This window comes from Ustilaginoidea virens, chromosome 2 (genome assembly GCF_000687475.1).
Source record: "Ustilaginoidea virens chromosome 2, complete sequence".
Classification (NCBI taxonomy): Eukaryota; Fungi; Ascomycota; class Sordariomycetes; order Hypocreales; family Clavicipitaceae; genus Ustilaginoidea; species Ustilaginoidea virens.
The window spans coordinates 242738-263978 of record NC_057317.1 but is presented as its reverse complement, the minus strand read 5'-3'; the positions used below and the strand labels follow the sequence as shown (position 1 = coordinate 263978).

Genomic DNA, 21241 nt, shown 5'->3' with positions numbered 1-21241 from the left:
AATAGGCAATCGTCAACATAAGTGACGATAAAGGTGCTGGTTTGCTTATTATAAAAGACGGCAGTATCAGAAGCCAAAGGTAAAAAACCTTTACTAGAAATCAGGTCTTTTAGCCGGTGTTGCCATTCGCGGGGTGCTTGTTTTAGCCCGTATAGGGCCTTCTTCAATAAAATAGCTTGCTTTATAGAAGGGTTAAAGCCAGCTTCTTTAAGCAAAGTTAGTAACCGTTGGCGCTGTATATTAGACCAAAGCTTGCTATCAGTTAGTAGACTTTCCGTAAATTCAAAAAATCCATTAGGGATATCCATATAAATAGTCTCAGAAAGTTCGCTATTTAGGAAGGCGCCTATAAAATCAATTTGCTCTATTTCCCAGTTATTACTAGCAGCCAAAGCCAGTATAACCCTCCAGGTGGGTAGGATAGAGGTAGAAGTATAGGTATGCTGGAAGTCCTTTCCTTCGACTTGCATAAAGCCCTTGACAACTAATCTAGCCTTATATTTTATAGGCTGATTATTAGCATCCTTTTTAACCCGAAAAACAGGCCTATTGCGTATAATTTTCCTATCAATAGGAACGCTAGACTTAGGAATAAATTGGAAGACTTTAGTATCCAATAGCTGCTCAAATTCCTTAAATAAAGCCTTTATCCAGAGGTCTTTTTCAGGGCTTCGTAGCACATCCTTCCAGCTATTAGGCGTCCCATCAGGGGCCTTTTTAGCTAGCTTACGCTTAGCTGCATAGCAGGAATCCCATATCAGGTGGCATAAATCCTGATTAGGGAATAAGTCAGTAAGGCCAGTAGGGTCGGTAGGGCCTGTAGGATTAGTCGGGCTAGCAGGGCCAGCAGGGCCAGCAGGGTCAGTAGGGTCAGCAATATCGGTAGGATTAAGGCTAGTAAGGATATCTATAAGGTCATCCTTTGCAGTAGCCGGGGACTGTATTATAGGACGGTTATCCAAGGTAGCATTAGTAACGCTAATAAAATTAGTAGGGTCCGGTATGCTTTCCAGGTCATCCGGTATAACATTAGTGTTAGTAATGTTAGTGAGGTTAGTAGGGTCCGAGATGCTTTCAAGGTCATCTAGTAAAACATTAGTGTTAGTAATGTTAGTGAGGTTAGTAGGGTCCGAGATGCTTTCAAGGTTATCTAGTAAAATAGCAGGTTCTTTACTGCTAGATACCCCCTCTGAACCTATATTTTGCCCTCTGTGAAAGTCTCCTTTTAGGCCACTAGAAATAGGGCCTATACCTTCATTTTGATAAATAAAGGTAATAAAAGTTGTTTTGGTAACAACCTTCTTCTTTAGAAGGTAGACTAGGTAGGTATTATTACCTAGAGTGGTAAGGAGCCTACTAGGCTCGGTACGGGGCGCTAATTTGCGGCTTTTTACACGCTTTTCGTGTGGTATAAGCACTTCAATAGCTGCTCCAATAGCCCTAAGGTTAATAAGATCAGGGTAGTGCTCCGGTGTTATCTGGTCATAATCCTTTAATAGCTCCTGATAGGGGCTAGAAGGTCTGTTAGTAACTGCTGTTATATTTACTAGCATAACAACGCCAGTAATTACAGCGGACCAGAGGTTAGATGGTAGCCTTGACCAGGCCATAGTAGCACGTAGTCTATCAGCTATAACCCTAATGGACCGCTCAGCTAGGCCGTTTTGTTCGTGAATATAGGGGCAAGATGTATTAAAAGTTATGCCCTATTCGACAAGCCAATCACTAAGCATTTTGTTGATTTCATTTCCACCATTATAGTGGAATTCAACAGGCGTTTTACCATATCTGACCTATAGGCTCTATATAAAGCTCTGTAATGCTTTAAAAACAACAGTGCCTTCCCTATTAGGCAGTAAGTAAAGCCAACGGAATCGGGATTTTCTGTCCACTAATATAAGGGCAACAGGTCGTTTGTTGTATGGCATAGGTGATATAGCAAAAGTATCACCTTCTATAATATCCAGGCATTTAGCTGGATTAGGTATCGCATCTTTAGAAGGTCTTCTAACCTTCTTAGCCTGTATACAGGCTAGACAGCGAAAATCAGCATCTTTAACCTTATTAAGGTTAGGTAGACCAGGGGTATTAGCACAGGTCTTTTTAAGCAGCTGAATACCTATATGCCCTAGCCGTACATGCCAAATGCCGGCTAATTGTAATAGCTTCTGATATTCTGTATCAGCAGCTATAGGGGCAGGAGTAGGGTTAGTAACCTCTACAGGGTCTTCGCTAGTCGTAATAGCGGAAGGTTGGGTAGTAAGGCTAGTAGCCTCTACAGGTTCCTTACTAGTCGCAGTAGTAGGAACAGGGGTAATAGTGGTATCCTCAGGATCACTATAATCAGCAGGGTTAGTAGGGCTGGGGACCTCTACTACTATACTATTAGTATAGTAGCTGCAAGGTTAATGCAGTAGTAGTGTGTCTATTCCTTTCTGTGAAAGGAAAAAGCCGTATTTTTCGAAGTTAAAAATGCCGATGCATTTACGGCTTGCTGACCAAAGCTGATTTTTAATTAGTACCCCTTTAGCGGCATAGTGCTTTACACCGCTAATAATGTTAATATCCAAGGTAGGAATATATAGTGCATTCTTGAGCTCTATAATACCCCATTTGGTGGGATTAACGCCCTGTAGCACAGTAAATCGTGCTATGCCCCAACCAGTAGGGGAAATAGGGCTACCACCAGTAGTAATTACCGGCTTATCATCCTTCTCAAAATGGTGAAAAGTGGTGAAATACTTCTTATCATTTACAATATGATAAGTAGAGCCTATATCGTAAAGGAGGGCATCCTTAGGGGTCCTACCGCCTGATTTAGCACTATAGCTTATATCAGTGGATATAGTGGTAGAAGAAGAGGAATAGGATATATTAGTATCCTGGGTATTATAATTGCCTATAATAAAGGACTCGATATTTTGCTATTTGCTGCTATTATTAGAGTCCTGTTCCTTCTTCTTTTGCTGCTTCTTTTTCCTATTATTAGTAGAATTATTCTTGCTATTATTAATAGAAGCGGCATTAATAGTAGTAGGGCTAGTAGCCTCTACAGGGTCCTTGCTGTTCATATTAGTAGGACCGGAGATAGTAGGGCTAGTAGCCTCTACTAGTTCCTTGCTAATTGTAATAGTAGGAACGTTACTATTTTGCCTACTAACTAAGCCTTGTATAAGGGTAGTTAGGGTATTCATCTGGGACTTTATATAGTCCATATCTAGCTGTAGTCGTGTAGTAAGATTAGCTTTAGAGTTGGAATCCAAAGTGGCCTTATAAGTAGAAGGCCTAGACTATGCCATTATAGTGGTTAAAAGTCGTTAAAAATGGTGCCAATAGCTGTAGGAACAGATGAATAACCAGCTAAATAGCTGGCAAAATAGTCGAGTAACTAGCTGGACAGCTAGTAAATATAGTGGCTAGTAGCCTACTATAAAAAGATAACCGCAGAGTATAGCGGCAGGTCTCAATATAAAAGCACAAATGCCGTAGGCGTTGTGCAAGTCCAGAATATAGCGTTAGTATATAAGGTGCTTATGTGGTGCCGTAATATAAAGGTGCCGTAAGTGCCGTAGGTGCCGTAGGTGCCGTAGGTGCTATAGGTGCCGTAATATAAAAGGTGCTGTAAGTGCCGTACCAAAAGTGCTATAAGTGGAAGAGTATAACAGGTGCCGTATAGTGCAGTAGGTGTCGTGCACTAGGTGTAAAGATGTTATACAGTGGTATAGTGTGATAGATATCACACTATAAAATCCGTAGGTGCCGTAGGTTACGCCGAAAAATAACGTAAGGTTACGCTAAAAGTGCCGTGAGGTTACGCCGTAAATTGCCGTTAGGTATGCCATTAATTGCCGCAGGGTAATACCGTAGGTAACAAAGGGTAAGCCAAAGGTAATAAGGGTAAGCCAAGGATACCAAAGGATAGCTATATTAGTAGTACTAATAAGCAAGAGAGACCAAGGGGTGAACACAAAAGAGGTAGGGTAAAAACAAAGAAGTAAGAACCCGGGCTCATAACCTATTGAATTCTTTAAGGTCACTATAAAAGCAGAGCCTTACTAGCTAGCTAGATGGCACAAGACTGTCTGCGACCTGTGAACTAATCTTAGTATAAATACTAGATTTTTCACCAAGTCCTAAGACTATATAAGTGCTATAAAGCAGGGCAAGTGTAAAGGCAAGGCAAATATAAGATAACCAGAAAACGCAGGGAAGGTAAGAAGTTAAGAGGCATATAGTACATTAACAGACTCGATTATGCTACCCTTCTACTATCTAGAAAGAAGGGGAAAAGCTATCCTATATATACACGAAGGAGGGGTGGGCCCAGGCATCCAAGGTAGCCAGTAAGAAAGCTCCCCGTAATGCTCGCTATGCCACGTATATAATACGTCAGCAGCCCCACTATATCCAGCCTTTCCAACCACCCTAACCACCGCACTAGTAATTAGCCACCACGCTAGTGACTAACCACCACGCTAGTGACTACCCACTATACTAGTGGACTAGCCACCACACTAGTAGGCCGCCACCACACTAGTAGGCCCACCACGCTAATTTAGCAATGCCACACCTTTTTAACAAGGCCTACCTTAAGGCCTACTTACTTGATATACAGTAAATAATCCACTGAAAATCCTAAGGTAAAAGGCAAAGGCCTAAGGTAAGACTACCATAAGTCCAAGAGGCGGTATAAGGGCCAGAAGGTCAGTAAGCCAGTAGGGCATTAGGCCAGCAGCCTAGTAGGCTACTATAGGATTTTAACAAGTTTCCTTCTAAATCCTTAAGCGGAACTTATTAGGCGCTAAAGAAGGAATAAGAGCCTAATAGCTCTTATAATACAGTCCCTTCTTCTTGATATATAGTTGCTTATAGTATTTATAAGGCGTTAATTCTAATGATAGTTCCTTTAAAGCTAAAGCTGAAGCTATATTAGTAATATTCCTAAGGGCGGCGGCGGCCTTTAATAAAGGCTTTCCTTCAATAGTAAATACAGTATACTTCCCTTTAGTAATATTCCTTTTCTCTTAAAGCTCTACCCGCTACTTTACATCTTTAATAATCTCACGAAAGTCAATATATTGCCCTCGCTTTTTAGCTCTAGTAATTTCCTAGTTAATATTATCCTGGATACTAGGATACTTCTAAAAGAGGGCTTTCGCTAATATATTAGCAGGCTTATTCCCTAATAGGAGGATTAAGCCACTTTATTCTAATCGGTTATAAATAGTTAATACTTTACTAAGCTATTCTAAAACGTTATATTTATTAAGATTCCATTCTATAACCTGAACGAAGCGCTATATAACGTGCTTAGTAATAGCAGTCTTTACCAGCTATATACGTTTAATAAGAATATATAATTTATCCCTTATCATCGACCTTATCGCTATTATCTACTTGAATTCTAGGCCGAAGGTTATATTGAACCACTCTATATATTTAGAAAGGGCCCTGTTAAAATCCTATAGTAGCCTACTAGGCTGCTGGCCTAATGCCCTATTGGTCTACTAACCTTCTGGCCCTTATACCGTCTCTTAGACTTACGGTATTCTTACCAACCCAGGCCTTTGCCTTTTACCTTAAGGATTTTCAGTGGATTATTTACTGTATATCAAGTAAGGTAGGCCTTGTTAAAAAAAGGTGTGGCATTGCTAAATTAGCGTGGTTGCCTACTAGCGTGGTGGCGGCCTACTAGCGTGGTGTGGCATTGCTAAATTAGCGTGGTGGCCTACTAGTGTGGTGGCTAGTCTACTAGTGTGGTGGGTAGTCACTAGCGTGGTGGCTAATTACTAGTGCGGTGGTTAGGGTGGTTGGAAAGGCCGGATATAGTGGGGCTGCTGACGTATCATATACGTGGCATAGTGAGCATTACGGGGAGCTATCTTACTGGCTACCCTGAATGCCTGGGCCCACCCCTCCTTCGTGTATATATAGGATAGCTTTCCCCCTTCTTTCTAGATAGTTGAAGGGTAGCACAATCGAGTCTATTAATGCACTACATGCCTCTTAACTTCCACCTTCCCTGCGTTTCTGGTTATCTCATATTTGCCTTGCCTTTACACTTGCCTTGCTTTATAGCACTTGTATAGTCTTAGGACTTGGTGAAAAATCTAGTATTTATACTAAGATTAGTTCACAGGTCGCAGACAGTCTTATGCTATTTAGCTAGCTAGTAAGGCTCTGCTTTTATAGTGACCTTGAGAATTGCAATAGGTTATGAGCCCGGGTTTTTACTTCTTTGTTTTTACCCTACCTCTTTTATGTTCACCCCTTAGTCTCTCTTGCTTATTAGTACTACTAATATAGCTATCTTTTGGTATCTTTGGCTTACCCTTATCACCTTTGGCTTACCCTTTGTTACCTACGGCATTACCCTGCGGCAATTAATGGCGTACCCCTACGGCAACTTACGGCGTAACCTTACGGCACTTTTAGCGTAACCTTATGTTATTTTTGGTGTAACCTACGGCACCTACGGACTTTATAGTGTGATATCTATCACACTATACCACTGTATAACACCTTTGCACCTAGTGTACGACACCCACTGCACCATACGGCACCTGTTATACTCTTCCACTTATAGCACTTTTGGTACGGCACTTACGGCACCTTTTATATTACGGCACCTATAGCACCTACGTCACCTACGGCACCTACGGCACCTACGGCACCTACGGCACTTACGGCACCTTTATATTACGGCACCACATAAGCACCTTAAATACTAATGCTATATTCTGGACTTGCATAACGCCTATGGCATCTGTGCTTTTATACTGAGACCTACCGCTATATTCTGCGGTTACCTTTTATAGTAGGCTACTAGCCACTATATTTACTAGCTGTCCAGCTAGTTACTCGACTATTTTGCTAGCTATTTAGCTGGTTATTCATCTGTTCCTACAGCTATTGGCACTATTTTTAACGACTTTTAACCACTATAATGGCACAGTCTAGGCCTTCCACTTATAAGGCCACTTTGGATTCCAACTCTAAAGCTCATCTTACTGCACGACTACAGCTAGATATGGACTATATAAAGTCCCAGATGAATACCCTAACTACCCTTATATAAGGCTTAGTTAGTAGGCAAAATAGTAACGTTCCTACTATTATAATTAGCAAGGAACTAGTAGAGGCTACTAGCCTTACTATCTCCGGTCCTACTAATATGAACAGTAAAGACCCTGTAGAGGCTATTAGCCCTACTATCTAACCTTCTGCTATTACGACTAGCAAGGACCCTGTAGAGGCTACTAGCCCTACTATCCAACCTTCTGCTATTACGACTAGCAAGGACCCTGTAGAGGCTACTAGCCCTACTATCCAACCTTCTGCTATTACGACTAGCAAGGACCCTGTAGAGGCTACTAGCCCTACTACTATTAATGCCGCTTCTACTAATAATAGCAAGAATAATTCTACTAATAATAGGAAAAAGAAGTAGCAAAAGAAGAAGGAATAGGACTATAATAATAGCAGCAAATAGCAAAATATTGAGTCCTTTATTATAGGCAATTATAATACCCAGGATACTAATATATCCTATTCCTCTTCTTCTACCACTATATCCACTGATATAAGCTATAGTTGTTAAAATCCTATAGTAGCCTACTAGGCTGCTGGCCTAATACCCTACTGGCTTACTGACTTTTTGGCCCTTATACCGCCTCTTAGACTTACGGTAGTCTTTCTTACCTTAGGCCTTTGCCTTTTACCTTAAGGATTTTCAGTGGATTATTTACTGTATATCAAGTAAGGTAGGCCTTGTTAAAAAGGTGTGGCATTGCTAAATTAGCGTGGTGGGCCTACTAGTGTGGTGGCGGCCTACTAGTGTGGTGGCTAGTCTACTAGTGTGGTGGGTAGTCACTAGCGTGGTGGCTAATTACTAGTGCGGTGGTTAGAGTGGTTAGAAAGGCCGGATATAGTGGGGCTGCTGACGTATCATATACGTGGCATAGTGAGCATTACGGGGAGCTATCTTACTGGCTACCCTGAATGCCTGGGCCCACCCCTCCTTCGTGTATATATAGGATAGCTTTCCCCCTTCTTTCTAGATAGTTGAAGGGCAGCACAATCGAGTCTGTTAATGCACTATATGCCTCTTAACTTCTTACCTTCCCTGCGTTTTCTGGTTATCTTATATTTGCCTTGCCTTTACACTTGCCCTGCTTTATAGCACTTGTATAGTCTTAGGACTTAGTGAAAAATCTAGTATTATACTAAGATTAGTTCACAGGTCGCAGACAGTCTTGTGCCATCTAGCTAGCTAGTAAGGCTTTGCTTTTATAGTGACCTTGAGAATTGCAATAGGTTATGAGCCCGGGTTTTACTTCTTTGTTTTTACCCTACCTCTTTTGTGTTCACCCCTTGGTCTCTCTTGCTTATTAGTACTACTAATATAGCTATCCTTTGGTATCCTTGGCTTACCCTTATCACCTTTGGCTTACCCTTTGTTACCTACGGCATTACCCTGCGGCAATCAACGGCGTACCCCTACGGCAACTTACGGCGTAACCTTACGGCACTTTTAGCGTAACCTTACGTTATTTTCGGAGTAACCTACGGCACCTACGGATTTTATAGTGTGATATCTACCACACTATACCACTGTATAACACCTTTGCACCTAGTGCACGACACCTACTGCACTATATGGCACCTGTTATACTCTTCCACTTATAGCACTTTTGGTACGGCACTTACGGCACCTTTTATATTACGGCACCTATAGCACCTACGGCACCTACGGCACCTACAGCACTTACGGCACCTTTATATTACGGCACCACATAAGCACCTTAAGTACTAACGCTATATTCTGGACTTGCACAACGCCTACGGCATCTGTGCTTTTATACTGAGACCTACCGCTATATTCTGCGGTTACCTTTTATAGTAGGCTACTAGCCACTATATTTACTAGCTGTCCAGCTAGTTACTCGACTATTTTGCCAGCTATTTAGCTGGTTATTCATCTGTTCCTACAGCTATTGGCACCATTTTTAACGACTTTTAACCACTATAATGGCACAGTCTAGGCCTTCCACTTATAAGGCCACTTTGGATTCCAACTCTAAAGCTCATCTTACTGCACGACTACAGCTAGATATGGACTATATAAAGTCCCAGATGAATACCCTAACTACCCTTATACAAGGCTTAGTTAGTAGGCAAAATAGTAACGTTCCTACTATTACAATTAGCAAGGAACTAGTAGAGGCTACTAGCCCTACTATCTCCGGTCCTACTAATATGAACAGTAAAGACCCTGTAGAGGCTATTAGCCCTACTATCCAACCTTCTGCTATTACGACTAGCAAGGACCCTGTAGAGGCTACTAGCCCTACTATCCAACCTTCTGCTATTACGACTAGCAAGGACCCTGTAGAGGCTACTAGCCCTACTACTATTAATGCCGCTTCTACTAATAATAGCAAGAATAATTCTACTAATAATAGGAAAAAGAAGCAGCAAAAGAAGAAGGAACAGGACTATAATAATAGCAGCAAACAGCAAAATATTGAGTCCTTTATTATAGGCAATTATAATACCCAGGATACTAATATATCCTATTCCTCTTCTTCTACCACTATATCCACTGATATAAGCTATAGTGCTAAATCAGGCGGTAGGACCCCTAAGGATGCCCTCCTTTACGATATAGGCTCTACTTATCATATTGTAAATGATAAGAAGTATTTCACCACTTTTCACTATTTTGAGAAGGATGATAAGCCGGTAATTACTACTGGTGGTAGCCCTATTTCCCCTACTGGTTGGGGCACAGCACGATTTACTGTGCTACAGGGCGTTAATCCCACCAAATGGGGTATTATAGAGCTCAAGAATGCACTATATATTCCTACCTTGGATATTAACATTATTAGCGGTGTAAAGCACTATGCCGCTAAAGGGGTACTAATTAGAAATCAGCTTTGGTCAGCAAGCCGTAAATGCATCGGCATTTTTAATTTTGAAAAATACGGCTTTTTCCTTCTACAGAAAGGAATAGACACATCACTACTGCATCAACCTTGCAGCCATTATACTATTACTAATAGTATATCAGTAGAGGTCCCCAGCCCTACTAACCCTGCTGATTATAGTAATCCTGAGGATACTACTATTACCCCCGTTCCTACTACTGCGACTAGTAAGGAACCTGTAGAGGCTACTAGCCCTACTACTAACCAGCCCGCTACCACAACTAGCGAAGACCCTGTAGAGGCTACCAGCCCTACTACTAACTCTCCCGCTATTACGACTAGCGAAAATCCCGCTATTACGACTAGCGAAAATCCCGCTATTACGACTAGCGAAAATCCTGTAGTGGCTACTAGCCCTACTCCTGCCCTTATAGCTGCTGATACAGAATATCAGAAGCTATTACAATTAGCCGGCATTTGGCATGTACGGCTAGGGCATATAGGTATTCAGCTACTTAAAAAGACCTATGCTAATACCTACCTTGTCTACCTTCTAAAGAAGAAGGTTGTTACTAAAACAACTTTTATTACCTTTATTCATCAAAATGAAGGTATAGGCCCTATTTCTAATGGCCTAGAAGGAGACTTTCACAGAGGGCAAAATACAGGTTCAGAGGGGGTATCTAGCAGAGAACCTGCTATTTTACTGGATGACCTAGAAAGCATTCCTGACCCTACTAACTCTACTAACCTTACTAGCATTACTAACACTAATGCTATACCGGATGACCTGGAAAGCATGCCGGACCCTACTAATACTAGCGTTATTAATACTAATGCTACCTTGGATAACCGTCCTATATTACAGTCCCCGGCTACTGCAAAGGATGACCTTATAGATATCCTTACTAGCCTTACTCCTGCCGACCTTGCTGGCCCTGCTGGCCCTGCTGGCCCTGCTATACCTGCTAGCCCTACCGACCCTACTAGCCCTACCGACTTATTCCCTAATCAGGATTTATACCACCTGATATGGGATTCCTGCTATGCAGCTAAGCGTAAGCTAGCTAAAAAGGCCCCTGATGGTACGCCTAATAGCTGGAAGGATGTGCTACGAAGCCCTGAAAAAGACCTTTGGATAAAGGCATTATTTAAGGAATTTGAGCAGCTATTGGATACTAAAGTCTTCCAATTTATTCCTAAGTCTAGCGTTCCCATTGATAGGAAAATTATACGCAATAGGCCTGTTTTTCGGGTTAAAAAGGATGCCAATAATCAGCCTATAAAATATAAGGCTAGATTGGTTGTTAAGGGTTTTATGCAAGTCGAAGGAAAGGACTTTCAGCATACCTATGCTTCTACCTCTATCCCACCTACCTGGAGGGTTATACTGGCTTTGGCTGCTAGTAATAACTGGGAAATAGAGCAGATCGACTTTATAGGCGCCTTCCTAAATAGCGAACTTTCTGAGACCATTTATATGGATATTCCTGACGGATTTCTTGAATTTACAGAGAGCCTACTACTAACTAATAGCGATAGCAAGCTTTGGTCTGATATTCAACGGCAACGGCTACTAACTTTACTTAAAGAAGCCGGCTTTAATCCTTCTATTAAGCAAGCTATTTTACTAAAGAAGGCCCTATACGGGCTAAAACAAGCACCCCGCGAATGGCAACACCGGCTAAAAGACCTGATTTCTAGTGAAGGCTTCTTACCTTTAGCATCTGATGCTGCCGTCTTTTATAATAAGCAAACCAGCACCTTTATCGTCACTTATGTTGACGACTGCCTATTAGTTGGTCCAAATATAACTTATATTAACCAGCTAAAAAGGAAATTCCATAAGGTCTATGCTATAGAAGACCGCGGTCCGGCTTCCTTCTTCCTAGGCGTACAGATTATACGAAATAGGAAGGAAGGTCTATTGTGGCTACACCAAGCCCAATTTATAGCAGAGGTCTTAGCTAAATTCGGCTTACAGGATACTAAACCTCAGCTAATTCCACTTCAACCAGGGATTCTGAATGAATCTAGTGGAAAAGACCTCAGCCCTACTGATCAGAGCCTTTATCAGAGCCTTACTGGCACTATAATGTGGCTTATGATGATGACTAGGCCCGACCTAGCATTTCCTACCCAATACCTCTCTCGGTTCATGTCTAAGGCAACTAATGTGCATTTAAATGCTGCGAAAGGCAGCTTTAGCTACCTTAAAGGCACTGAGAACCTAGCTATTTGCTTTACTAAAAGCAATCAACAGCCTATTATAACCGCTTATTCTGATAGCGATTTTGCTGGCTGTAAAGAAACCTCTAAATCTACTGGAGGCTTCCTTACTACTATTAATAGTGGTCCTATTAGCTGGCGTTCTAAGCGAGCCTCTTTAGTAGTGCTATCTACTTTAGAAGCTGAATCTGATGCATTACTTGAGACTATCCGAGAGGTCCAGTGGCTTTCTAACCTTTTTAAGGAGCTGGAAATCGATATTCTACGCCCTATACCGTTATACTGCGATAATCAGGGCTCCATTTCGAATTCTAATGACCCTAATCAGCACGCTCGCACTAAGCATACGCTATTAAAATTCCGGTATATTAGGGAGCAAGCCCAGCTGGGCTTAGTTAAAATTACCTACTTACCTACTAATAGTATGCCTGCTGATGGTCTTACGAAGCCACTGCCGGGCCCTAAATTTACTAGGTTCCGCGAGTTACTAGGTCTTAGGGCCTGCTAACTTATACTAACTTATATTAACTTACTAAGGTTTTTCCTATGTTTTTCCTTAGCACTTTTATTGCATTTTCTTTCACTATCCTTTATACGACGATTAGCTTGCTATTACAGTAGCTAATCAGAGGGGGTGTTAAAATCCTATAGTAGCCTACTAGGCTGCTGGCCTAATACCCTACTGGCTTACTGACTTTTTGGCCCTTATACCGCCTCTTAGACTTACGGTAGTCTTTCTTACCTTAGGCCTTTGCCTTTTACCTTAAGGATTTTCAGTGGATTATTTACTGTATATCAAGTAAGGTAGGCCTTGTTAAAAAGGTGTGGCATTGCTAAATTAGCGTGGTGGGCCTACTAGTGTGGTGGCGGCCTACTAGTGTGGTGGCTAGTCTACTAGTGTGGTGGGTAGTCACTAGCGTGGTGGCTAATTACTAGTGCGGTGGTTAGAGTGGTTAGAAAGGCCGGATATAGTGGGGCTGCTGACGTATCATATACGTGGCATAGTGAGCATTACGGGGAGCTATCTTACTGGCTACCCTGAATGCCTGGGCCCACCCCTCCTTCGTGTATATATAGGATAGCTTTCCCCCTTCTTTCTAGATAGTTGAAGGGCAGCACAATCGAGTCTGTTAATGCACTATATGCCTCTTAACTTCTTACCTTCCCTGCGTTTTCTGGTTATCTTATATTTGCCTTGCCTTTACACTTGCCCTGCTTTATAGCACTTGTATAGTCTTAGGACTTAGTGAAAAATCTAGTATTATACTAAGATTAGTTCACAGGTCGCAGACAGTCTTGTGCCATCTAGCTAGCTAGTAAGGCTTTGCTTTTATAGTGACCTTGAGAATTGCAATAATAGTGCTAAATCAGGCGGTAGGACCCCTAAGGATACCCTCCTTTACGATACAGGCTCTACTTATCATATTGTAAATAATAAGAAGTATTTCACCACTTTTCACCATTTTGAGAAGGATGATAAGCCGGTAATTACTACTAGTGGTAGCCCTATTTCCCCTACTGGTTGGGGCACAGCACGATTTACTGTGCTACAGGGCGTTAATCCCACTAAATGGGGTATTATAGAGCTCAAGAATGCACTATATATTCCTACCTTGGATATTAACATTATTAGCGGTGTAAAGCACTATGCCGCTAAAGGGGTACTAATTAGAAATCAGCTTTGGTCAGTAAGCCGTAAATGTATCGGCATTTTTAATTTTGAAAAATACGGCTTTTTCCTTCTACAGAAAGGAATAGACACATCACTACTGCATCAACCTTGCAGCTATTATACTATTACTAATAGTATATCAGTAGAGGTCCCTAGCCCTACTAACCCTGCTGATTATAGTAATCCTGAGGATACTACTATTACCCCCGTTCCTACTATTGCGATTAGTAAGGAACCTGTAGAGGCTACTAGCCCTACTACTAACCAGCCCGCTATTATAACTAGCGAAGACCCTGTAGAGGCTACCAGTCCTACTACTAACTCTCCCGCTATTATGACTAGCGAAAATCCCGCTATTACGACTAGCGAAAATCCCGCTATTACGACTAGCGAAAATCCTGTAGTGGCTACTAGCCCTACTCCTGCCCTTATAGCTGCTGATACAGACTATCAGAAGCTATTATAATTAGCCGGCATTTGGCATGTACGGCTAGGGCATATAGGTATTTAGCTACTTAAAAAGACCTATGCTAATACCTATCTTGTCTACCTTCTAAAGAAGAAGGTTGTTACTAAAATAACCTTTATTACCTTTATCCACCAAAATGAAGGTATAGGCCCTATTTCTAGTGGCCTAGAAGGGGACTTTTATAGAGGGCAAAATATAGGTTCAGAGGGGGTATCTAGCAGAGAACCTGCTATTTTACTGGATGACCTAGAAAGCATTCCTGACCCTACTAACTCTGCTAACCTTACTAGCATTACTAGCACTAATGCTATACCGGATGACCTAGAAAGTATGCCGGACCCTACTAATTTTACTAGTATTACTAATGCTACCCCGGATGATATTACTAATACTAATGCCACCGTGGATTACCTTCCTAAGTCAGAAGACTTTATAGGCGCCTTTCTAAATAGCGAGCTTTCTGAGACTATTTATATGGATATCCCTGATGGATTCCTTGAATTTATAGAGAGCTTATTACTAACTGATAGCAAGCTTTGGTCTAATATATAGCGCTAACGGCTACTAACTTTGCTTAAAGAAGCTGGATTCGACCCTTCTGTTAAGCAAGCTATCTTGCTAAAGAAGGCCCTATACGGGCTAAAACAAGCACCCCGCGAATGGCAATACCGGCTAAAAGACCTGATTTTTAGTAAAGGTTTTTTACCTTTAGCTTCTGATGCTGCCGTCTTTTATAATAAGCAAACCAGCACCTTTATCGTTACCTATGTTGACGATTGCCTATTAGTTGGTCCAAATATAACTTATATTAACCAGCTAAAAAGGAAATTTCATAAGGTCTATACTATAGAAGACCGCGGTCCGGCTTCTTTTTTCCTAGGCGTACAAATTATACGAAATAGGAAGGAAGGTTTATTGTGGCTATACTAAGCCCAATTTATAGCAGAGGTCTTAGCTAAATTCGGCTTACAGGATACTAAACCTCAGCTTATTCCACTTCAACCAGGGATTCTAAATGAATCTAGTGGAAAAGACCTTAGCCCTACTGATCAGAGCCTTTATCAGAGCCTTACTGGCACTATAATGTGGCTTATGATGATGACTAGGCCCGACCTAGCATTTCCTACCCAATACCTCTCTCGGTTTATGTCTAAGGCAACTAATGTGCATCTAAATGCTGCAAAAGGCAGCTTTAGCTACCTTAAAGGCACTGAGAACCTAGCTATTTGCTTTAGTACTACTAAAAGCAACCAACAGTCTATTATAACCGCTTATTCTGATAGCGACTTTGCTGGCTGTAAAGAAACCTCTAAATCAACTGGAGGCTTCCTTACTACTATTAATAGTAGTCCTATTAGCTGGCGTTCTAAGCGAGCCTCTTTAGTAGTGCTATCTACTTTAGAAGCTGAATCTGATGCATTACTTGAGACTATCCGTGAGCATGCTCGCACTAAGCATACACTATTAAAATTCCGGTATATTAGGGAGCAAGCCCAGCTGGGCTTAGTGAAAATTACCTACTTACCTACTAATAGTATGCCTGCTGACGGCCTTACTAAGCCACTGCCGGGCCCTAAATTTACTAGGTTCCGCGAGTTACTAGGTCTTAGGGCCTGCTAACTTATACTAACATACTTTTACTAAGGTTTTTCTTATGTTTTTCCTTAGCACTTTTTACTGCATTTTCTTTCCCTATCCTTTACACGATTAGCTTGCTACTATAGTAGCTAATCAGAGGGGGTGTTAAAATCCTATAGTAGCCTACTAGGCTGCTGGCCTAATGCCCTATTGGTCTACTAACCTTCTGGCCCTTATACCGTCTCTTAGACTTACGGTATTCTTACCAACCCAGGCCTTTGCCTTTTACCTTAAGGATTTTCAGTGGATTATTTACTGTATATCAAGTAAGGTAGGCCTTGTTAAAAAAAGGTGTGGCATTGCTAAATTAGCGTGGTTGCCTACTAGCGTGGTGTGGCATTGCTAAATTAGCGTGGTGGCCTACTAGTGTGGTGGCTAGTCTACTAGTGTGGTGGGTAGTCACTAGCGTGGTGGCTAATTACTAGTGCGGTGGTTAGGGTGGTTGGAAAGGCCGGATATAGTGGGGCTGCTGACGTATCATATACGTGGCATAGTGAGCATTACGGGGAGCTATCTTACTGGCTACCCTGAATGCCTGGGCCCACCCCTCCTTCGTGTATATATAGGATAGCTTTCCCCCTTCTTTCTAGATAGTTGAAGGGTAGCACAATCGAGTCTGTTAATGCACTACATGCCTCTTAACTTCCACCTTCCCTGCGTTTCTGGTTATCTCATATTTGCCTTGCCTTTACACTTGCCTTGCTTTATAGCACTTGTATAGTCTTAGGACTTGGTGAAAAATCTAGTATTTATACTAAGATTAGTTCACAGGTCGCAGACAGTCTTGTGCTATCTAGCTAGCTAGTAAGGCTCTGCTTTTATAGTGACCTTGAGAATTGCAATAGGCCCATTCCAGCTTAGTATAATTATGCCAATCGTTTCTTAATATAATATTAACGAGAGTAGCCTATTCGTTAAGGCCTAGGCTATCTAGGATTTATCTCCATTTAAAATAATTATTCGGGTCTTCTAGCTATTAATCTGGCTGCGAATAGCTTCGCGTTACGGCTGCCTTTAACGCTAAAGCTGCCCTTATATTCCCAAAAGGACCACTTTCTATTAGTATTTCTTCTAATATCAATACCGACGATTATACCGGAATAGGTCGATATAGTTGGAGCGCAACATCCTTAGGTTTATTAAGGATTACTACTTAATTAGGATTAATAAGATCCTATACCTTCCTTACCTAAGCCTCACTCCAAATATAATTATACTAGACATCCCACTCGTATCGGGATATCAGAATATATACAGGTTTATTATAATCAACCGTATCGGCACCTATCTTTGCTATTTGCAATATTCTAGGCACGAAAGGCTGATTATCTAACTAAATAGGTTAATTACAGATAAAGTTAAACCACGAAAAGTATCGCGATCTTCCAAATAGCTTCCTTTTTATTATAGGAGGCCACACGAGTATAACAGCAACACAAGGTTTTAATAGATCTAGCAGGAATCTACTGTCATACCTCAATAGGTATCCGAGGAGAATGGTAACCGTAGCACAATCTTAGATATCGAACGATATAGTGCTATAGCACCTAACAAAAGGATGAGAATAATAAGGTTATTGTATTATTTTCACAATTGCTACCATATTAGTAAGCAGGGAGAGAAAGCGGTATATTATCAAAGGTTGACCTGACCTGTCTCAACAGTACTTAGGTCACCAGCTATTTATAGTGGGCACGGGGGTAACCCTAAGGGGCTACTGTTCCCTCGGTTACATGTGCCACATTCGTATCCGGACATTCCCGACACATGTGATGATCCACCGGTATCCCCGCCGACAAAAACCCACCGGCAGGGCGTGCACGCCCCACCCCCCCCAACCACCGGAAAAACGCAGCCAGCACCCCCCCCTGCCGCAAGCTCGCCAGACACACACCCCCCACCTCAACCTGCTTGGTTGGTTGCCTGCCATCAAAGCTCTGGGGCCAAGGCTACGTATCCCCAAGGTCGAAGGAAAGGGAGTTTGTCTGACTTTGGCTGTCCCTGCCACACAACTCGGCTCCGTCGAAACGAATTCAACCCTCACGGCAATTGGGCTCGGCCGTTCCAAAAAGTCTAGTGGTGTCTCGCCTTCTGCACGGGGAAAAAAAAAAAAGTTGAAAGGAAAATTCGGAACAGCGACCAAGTGGCGGCTCCCGTCAACATGCGGTTCGGTTTGGGTGCTGCTGCCGTCTGCCTGCTGGCCGCCGCGGCCTCGGCCGTCAGCACCACCGGCAACAGACTGCTCGTGGTTCTCGACGAGCTGGCCGACAAGGAAAACTACGGGCGATTCTTTGCAGACTTGACGAGTGCGTAAGGAGCGGCGGGGGGCCCCGTCGGGACAGGTGCTAACGTGGACGGTGGTGCGCAGAGCGAGGCTTCGCAATCACCTACGAGACACCGAGAAGCGAGCATGTGAAGCTGTTCGATCTGGGGGCGAGGACGTACGACCACTTGATCTTGCTGCCCGCCAAGATGAAGGGTGAGAAAAGGGGCCCATTCCTCGCGGACCGTACCGGCCGGCTCGTCTGCTCCCTCCCGTTTGTGCTGACCCAGGGGAAACGGTAGCTCTTGGCCCCAACCTGACGCCGAATATCCTCGTCGACTTTATCAACGCCAACGGCAATATCCTCGTCACGCTGTCGTCCAAGACGCCCGCGTCGTCGTCGCTTACTGCCCTCCTTGCCGAGGTGGACATTACGCTGCCCGCCGAGCGGACCGGCACCGTCGTCGACCACTTCAACTACGACGCCGTGTCGGCCCCCGACGCCCACGACGTGCTCGTGCTCGACCCTCCGGCCAACGTGCGTCCCGGCCTGAAGACGTACTTTGAGGTTCCGGGGCCGGTCTCGTTCCCTCACGGTTGCGGGCATGCGCTCGGTCCGGGGGCTCTGCTGACGCCCGTTCTGCGTGCGCCCTCCACTGCGTACAGCTGCAACCCCGCTGACCAGGGTGGCGTCGTCGACCCGGAGGACTTGTTCGCCGCCGGCGCGCAGCTTGCCCTGGTGTCTGTCTTCCAGGCTCGCAACTCGGCCCGGCTGGCCGTGGTGGGCTCTGCGGAGATGCTGCAGGACAAGTGGCTGGACGCCGAGGTCTCCCGCCCGGACGGCCCGAGGACCAAGACTGCGAACCGGGAGTTTGCCAAGAGAGTCTCGGGCTGGACGTTCCAGGAGATGGGGGTCCTGAGGGTCGACGGCGTGGAGCATCGGCTCAAGGGTGACAATGCCACCAACCCGGAGATATACCGCATCAAGACCGATGTCGTGAGTTTCTTTATTTTATTATTATCATTGCCCTCTTGGTCATGTTTCTCGATTTGCCGACTAGCTTCTCGTTTCGGGTGCTGACCCCATATGTTCTTTTTTTGCGTCATCTAGTCCTACAAGATTGCTCTGTCCGAGTATTCATGGGACGCCTGGCACCCCTTCACCCTCCCTGCTGGCGATGAGCTCCAGCTCGAATTCTCCATGCTCTCGCCGTTCCACCGCCTGAACTTGAAGCCCGTCGCAGCGACCACGGGCGCCGCCACCGTCTACGGCACGACATTCACGCTGCCGGACCAGCACGGCATCTTCAACTTCAAGGTCAACTACAAGCGCCCGTTCCTGACCAACATCGAGGAGAAGAACACTGTGAGCGTGCGCCACATTGCGCACGACGAGTGGCCCCGAAGCTATGTCATCTCCGGAGCTTGGCCGTGGATTTCGGGCATTGCCGCGACGGTGTCTGGATTCCTGGGATTCTGCGCCATCTGGATGTACAGTAAGCCGGTTGACGAGAAGAGCAAGACCAAATAGGGGAGAAGGCGTGCCGTGTAATTTAAATGACATGAGGGGACGGAAAGGCAGGGCAGTGGCAGTGGAAAGGCAGGGCAGTGGAAAGGCAGGGCAATGGAAAAGGTGTGGGTAAGGTTTGGCGAACAGAAAAAAAAAATGTACAATCTAGATGCATGCGAGGCAGAGTACGTACACACAGGAGGTCGTGAGTGAACCATCGGACATAGGACACGGGGCCACGAGCCTGGATAATAGTAGCTATACGATGACGATGCATGCAGCTTCGACTTTGCTTCTCGAACCACGAGTTTCCTTTGGGCATGATCAAATCAAGTCTTGCGGGCGACGACAGCACCCAGTCCCGCCGCAAAGTCGCCACGCAGCAACCAACATCCATGTTCCAGCCCCCCGACACAAGCACCCCGAGGACGCATGAAGCACGCTCCGCCAGCCCTCAGATCAGCTCTCTTACGTTCTCACCGACAACGCGCGACTCGAGCCGCAGCCCGGGACACGTCCACGCCGCTGCTGCCTGCAAATTTGGCTTTTTGGTCCTTGATCATCACCGGGCGATACACCGTCTCCGGTCCCCATGTTTTCCCCGCTACTTCCCCAGCCCTGCCGCCCCTCGGGCCAGCCTGCTCCGATTGAAAACTATAGCTTGTCCAGTCACGGATGGGGCGTGCTCCGCGCGCCTCGAGGGGGCGGAAGGAACAAGGCATCTCCTGGTGGTGGGTGTCAGTCATTGCGGCTTCTGTGGCCGGCGGGGGGACGGGGGAAGGGATAAGGGAGGGGGGGGAGGGGGTGGGCCTGCTCAGATCTCTGTTCTGGTGGTCATTTGGACGGCGGTTTTGTGGTGCGGACAGAAAAGGGAGTCCAAACCGGCCGTCCATCGTGGAGTGGGCGTCTTCACCGCAGGGGGGGGGAATTTGATGATGATGAATGGGGTGGTTGGTTTTAAGGAGCGACGGGACGAATATTGGCGGTCGGGGGGTTGGGGGTGTTGAGGAGGGTAGAGGTTGGTCGAATTAGTTTCTTAGTCTGCGCAATCGCTTAACTGCGCGGCGGCAACGTGGGATGTTGGAGCCGGTGGTGGTGATGCGTTCGTTTTTAACGAGGGATGGGCGGATGGCAGTGCTGTCGGGACGTGCAGCTTCGCGGGCTGGAGGAGGAGCTGCAAGCCGCGGAGCCGCGGAGCCGCTACGGCGAGCAAGATTTAAAGATGAGCCATAGATTGATGGCTTGTGGCTCTGAGGCGCCAAACAGGTCAGGTTGAAGCAGGTCGACGACAAAGTGTTGAAGGTCGGTCAAGTAAGCGCGGCGTCGAGGCCAAGGTCAAGGTCGACGGAAAGGGAAAATAAAAATTCCGCGCGGCCGATGGCGCTTGGGCCTGGGTGAAGTACAGTACCTAGGTACCGAAAGTGGAGCCCTGAGGCTGCCTGCCGGGTTTCCGTCGGACCGCTTTCAACTCCAAAACGGGGCCCCGTCAACCAGAGTTTCGACAGCCATCATCAAACCCAACCCAGCT

The 21241-nt window shown here is 44.6% G+C and overlaps 2 protein-coding genes across 2 annotated transcripts; both read left to right on the top strand.

Moving 5' to 3' along the window:
- Positions 1-18101: 18101 nt before the first annotated feature.
- On the top strand, positions 18102-19734 carry UV8b_01824 (uncharacterized protein; the record flags this gene model as incomplete). The annotated part of the gene is made up of 4 exons (XM_043139322.1): positions 18102-18246; positions 18309-18419; positions 18506-19200; positions 19315-19734. 4 exons carry the CDS (start codon positions 18102-18104, stop codon positions 19732-19734), a joined length of 1371 nt encoding a protein of 456 aa, XP_042995256.1.
- Positions 19735-20108: 374 nt separating this feature from the next.
- UV8b_01823 (uncharacterized protein) lies at positions 20109-20933 on the top strand (the record flags this gene model as incomplete). Its single annotated transcript, XM_043139321.1, has 3 exons — positions 20109-20444; positions 20532-20663; positions 20754-20933. 3 exons carry the CDS (start codon positions 20109-20111, stop codon positions 20931-20933), a joined length of 648 nt encoding a protein of 215 aa, XP_042995255.1.
- Positions 20934-21241: the final 308 nt, after the last annotated feature.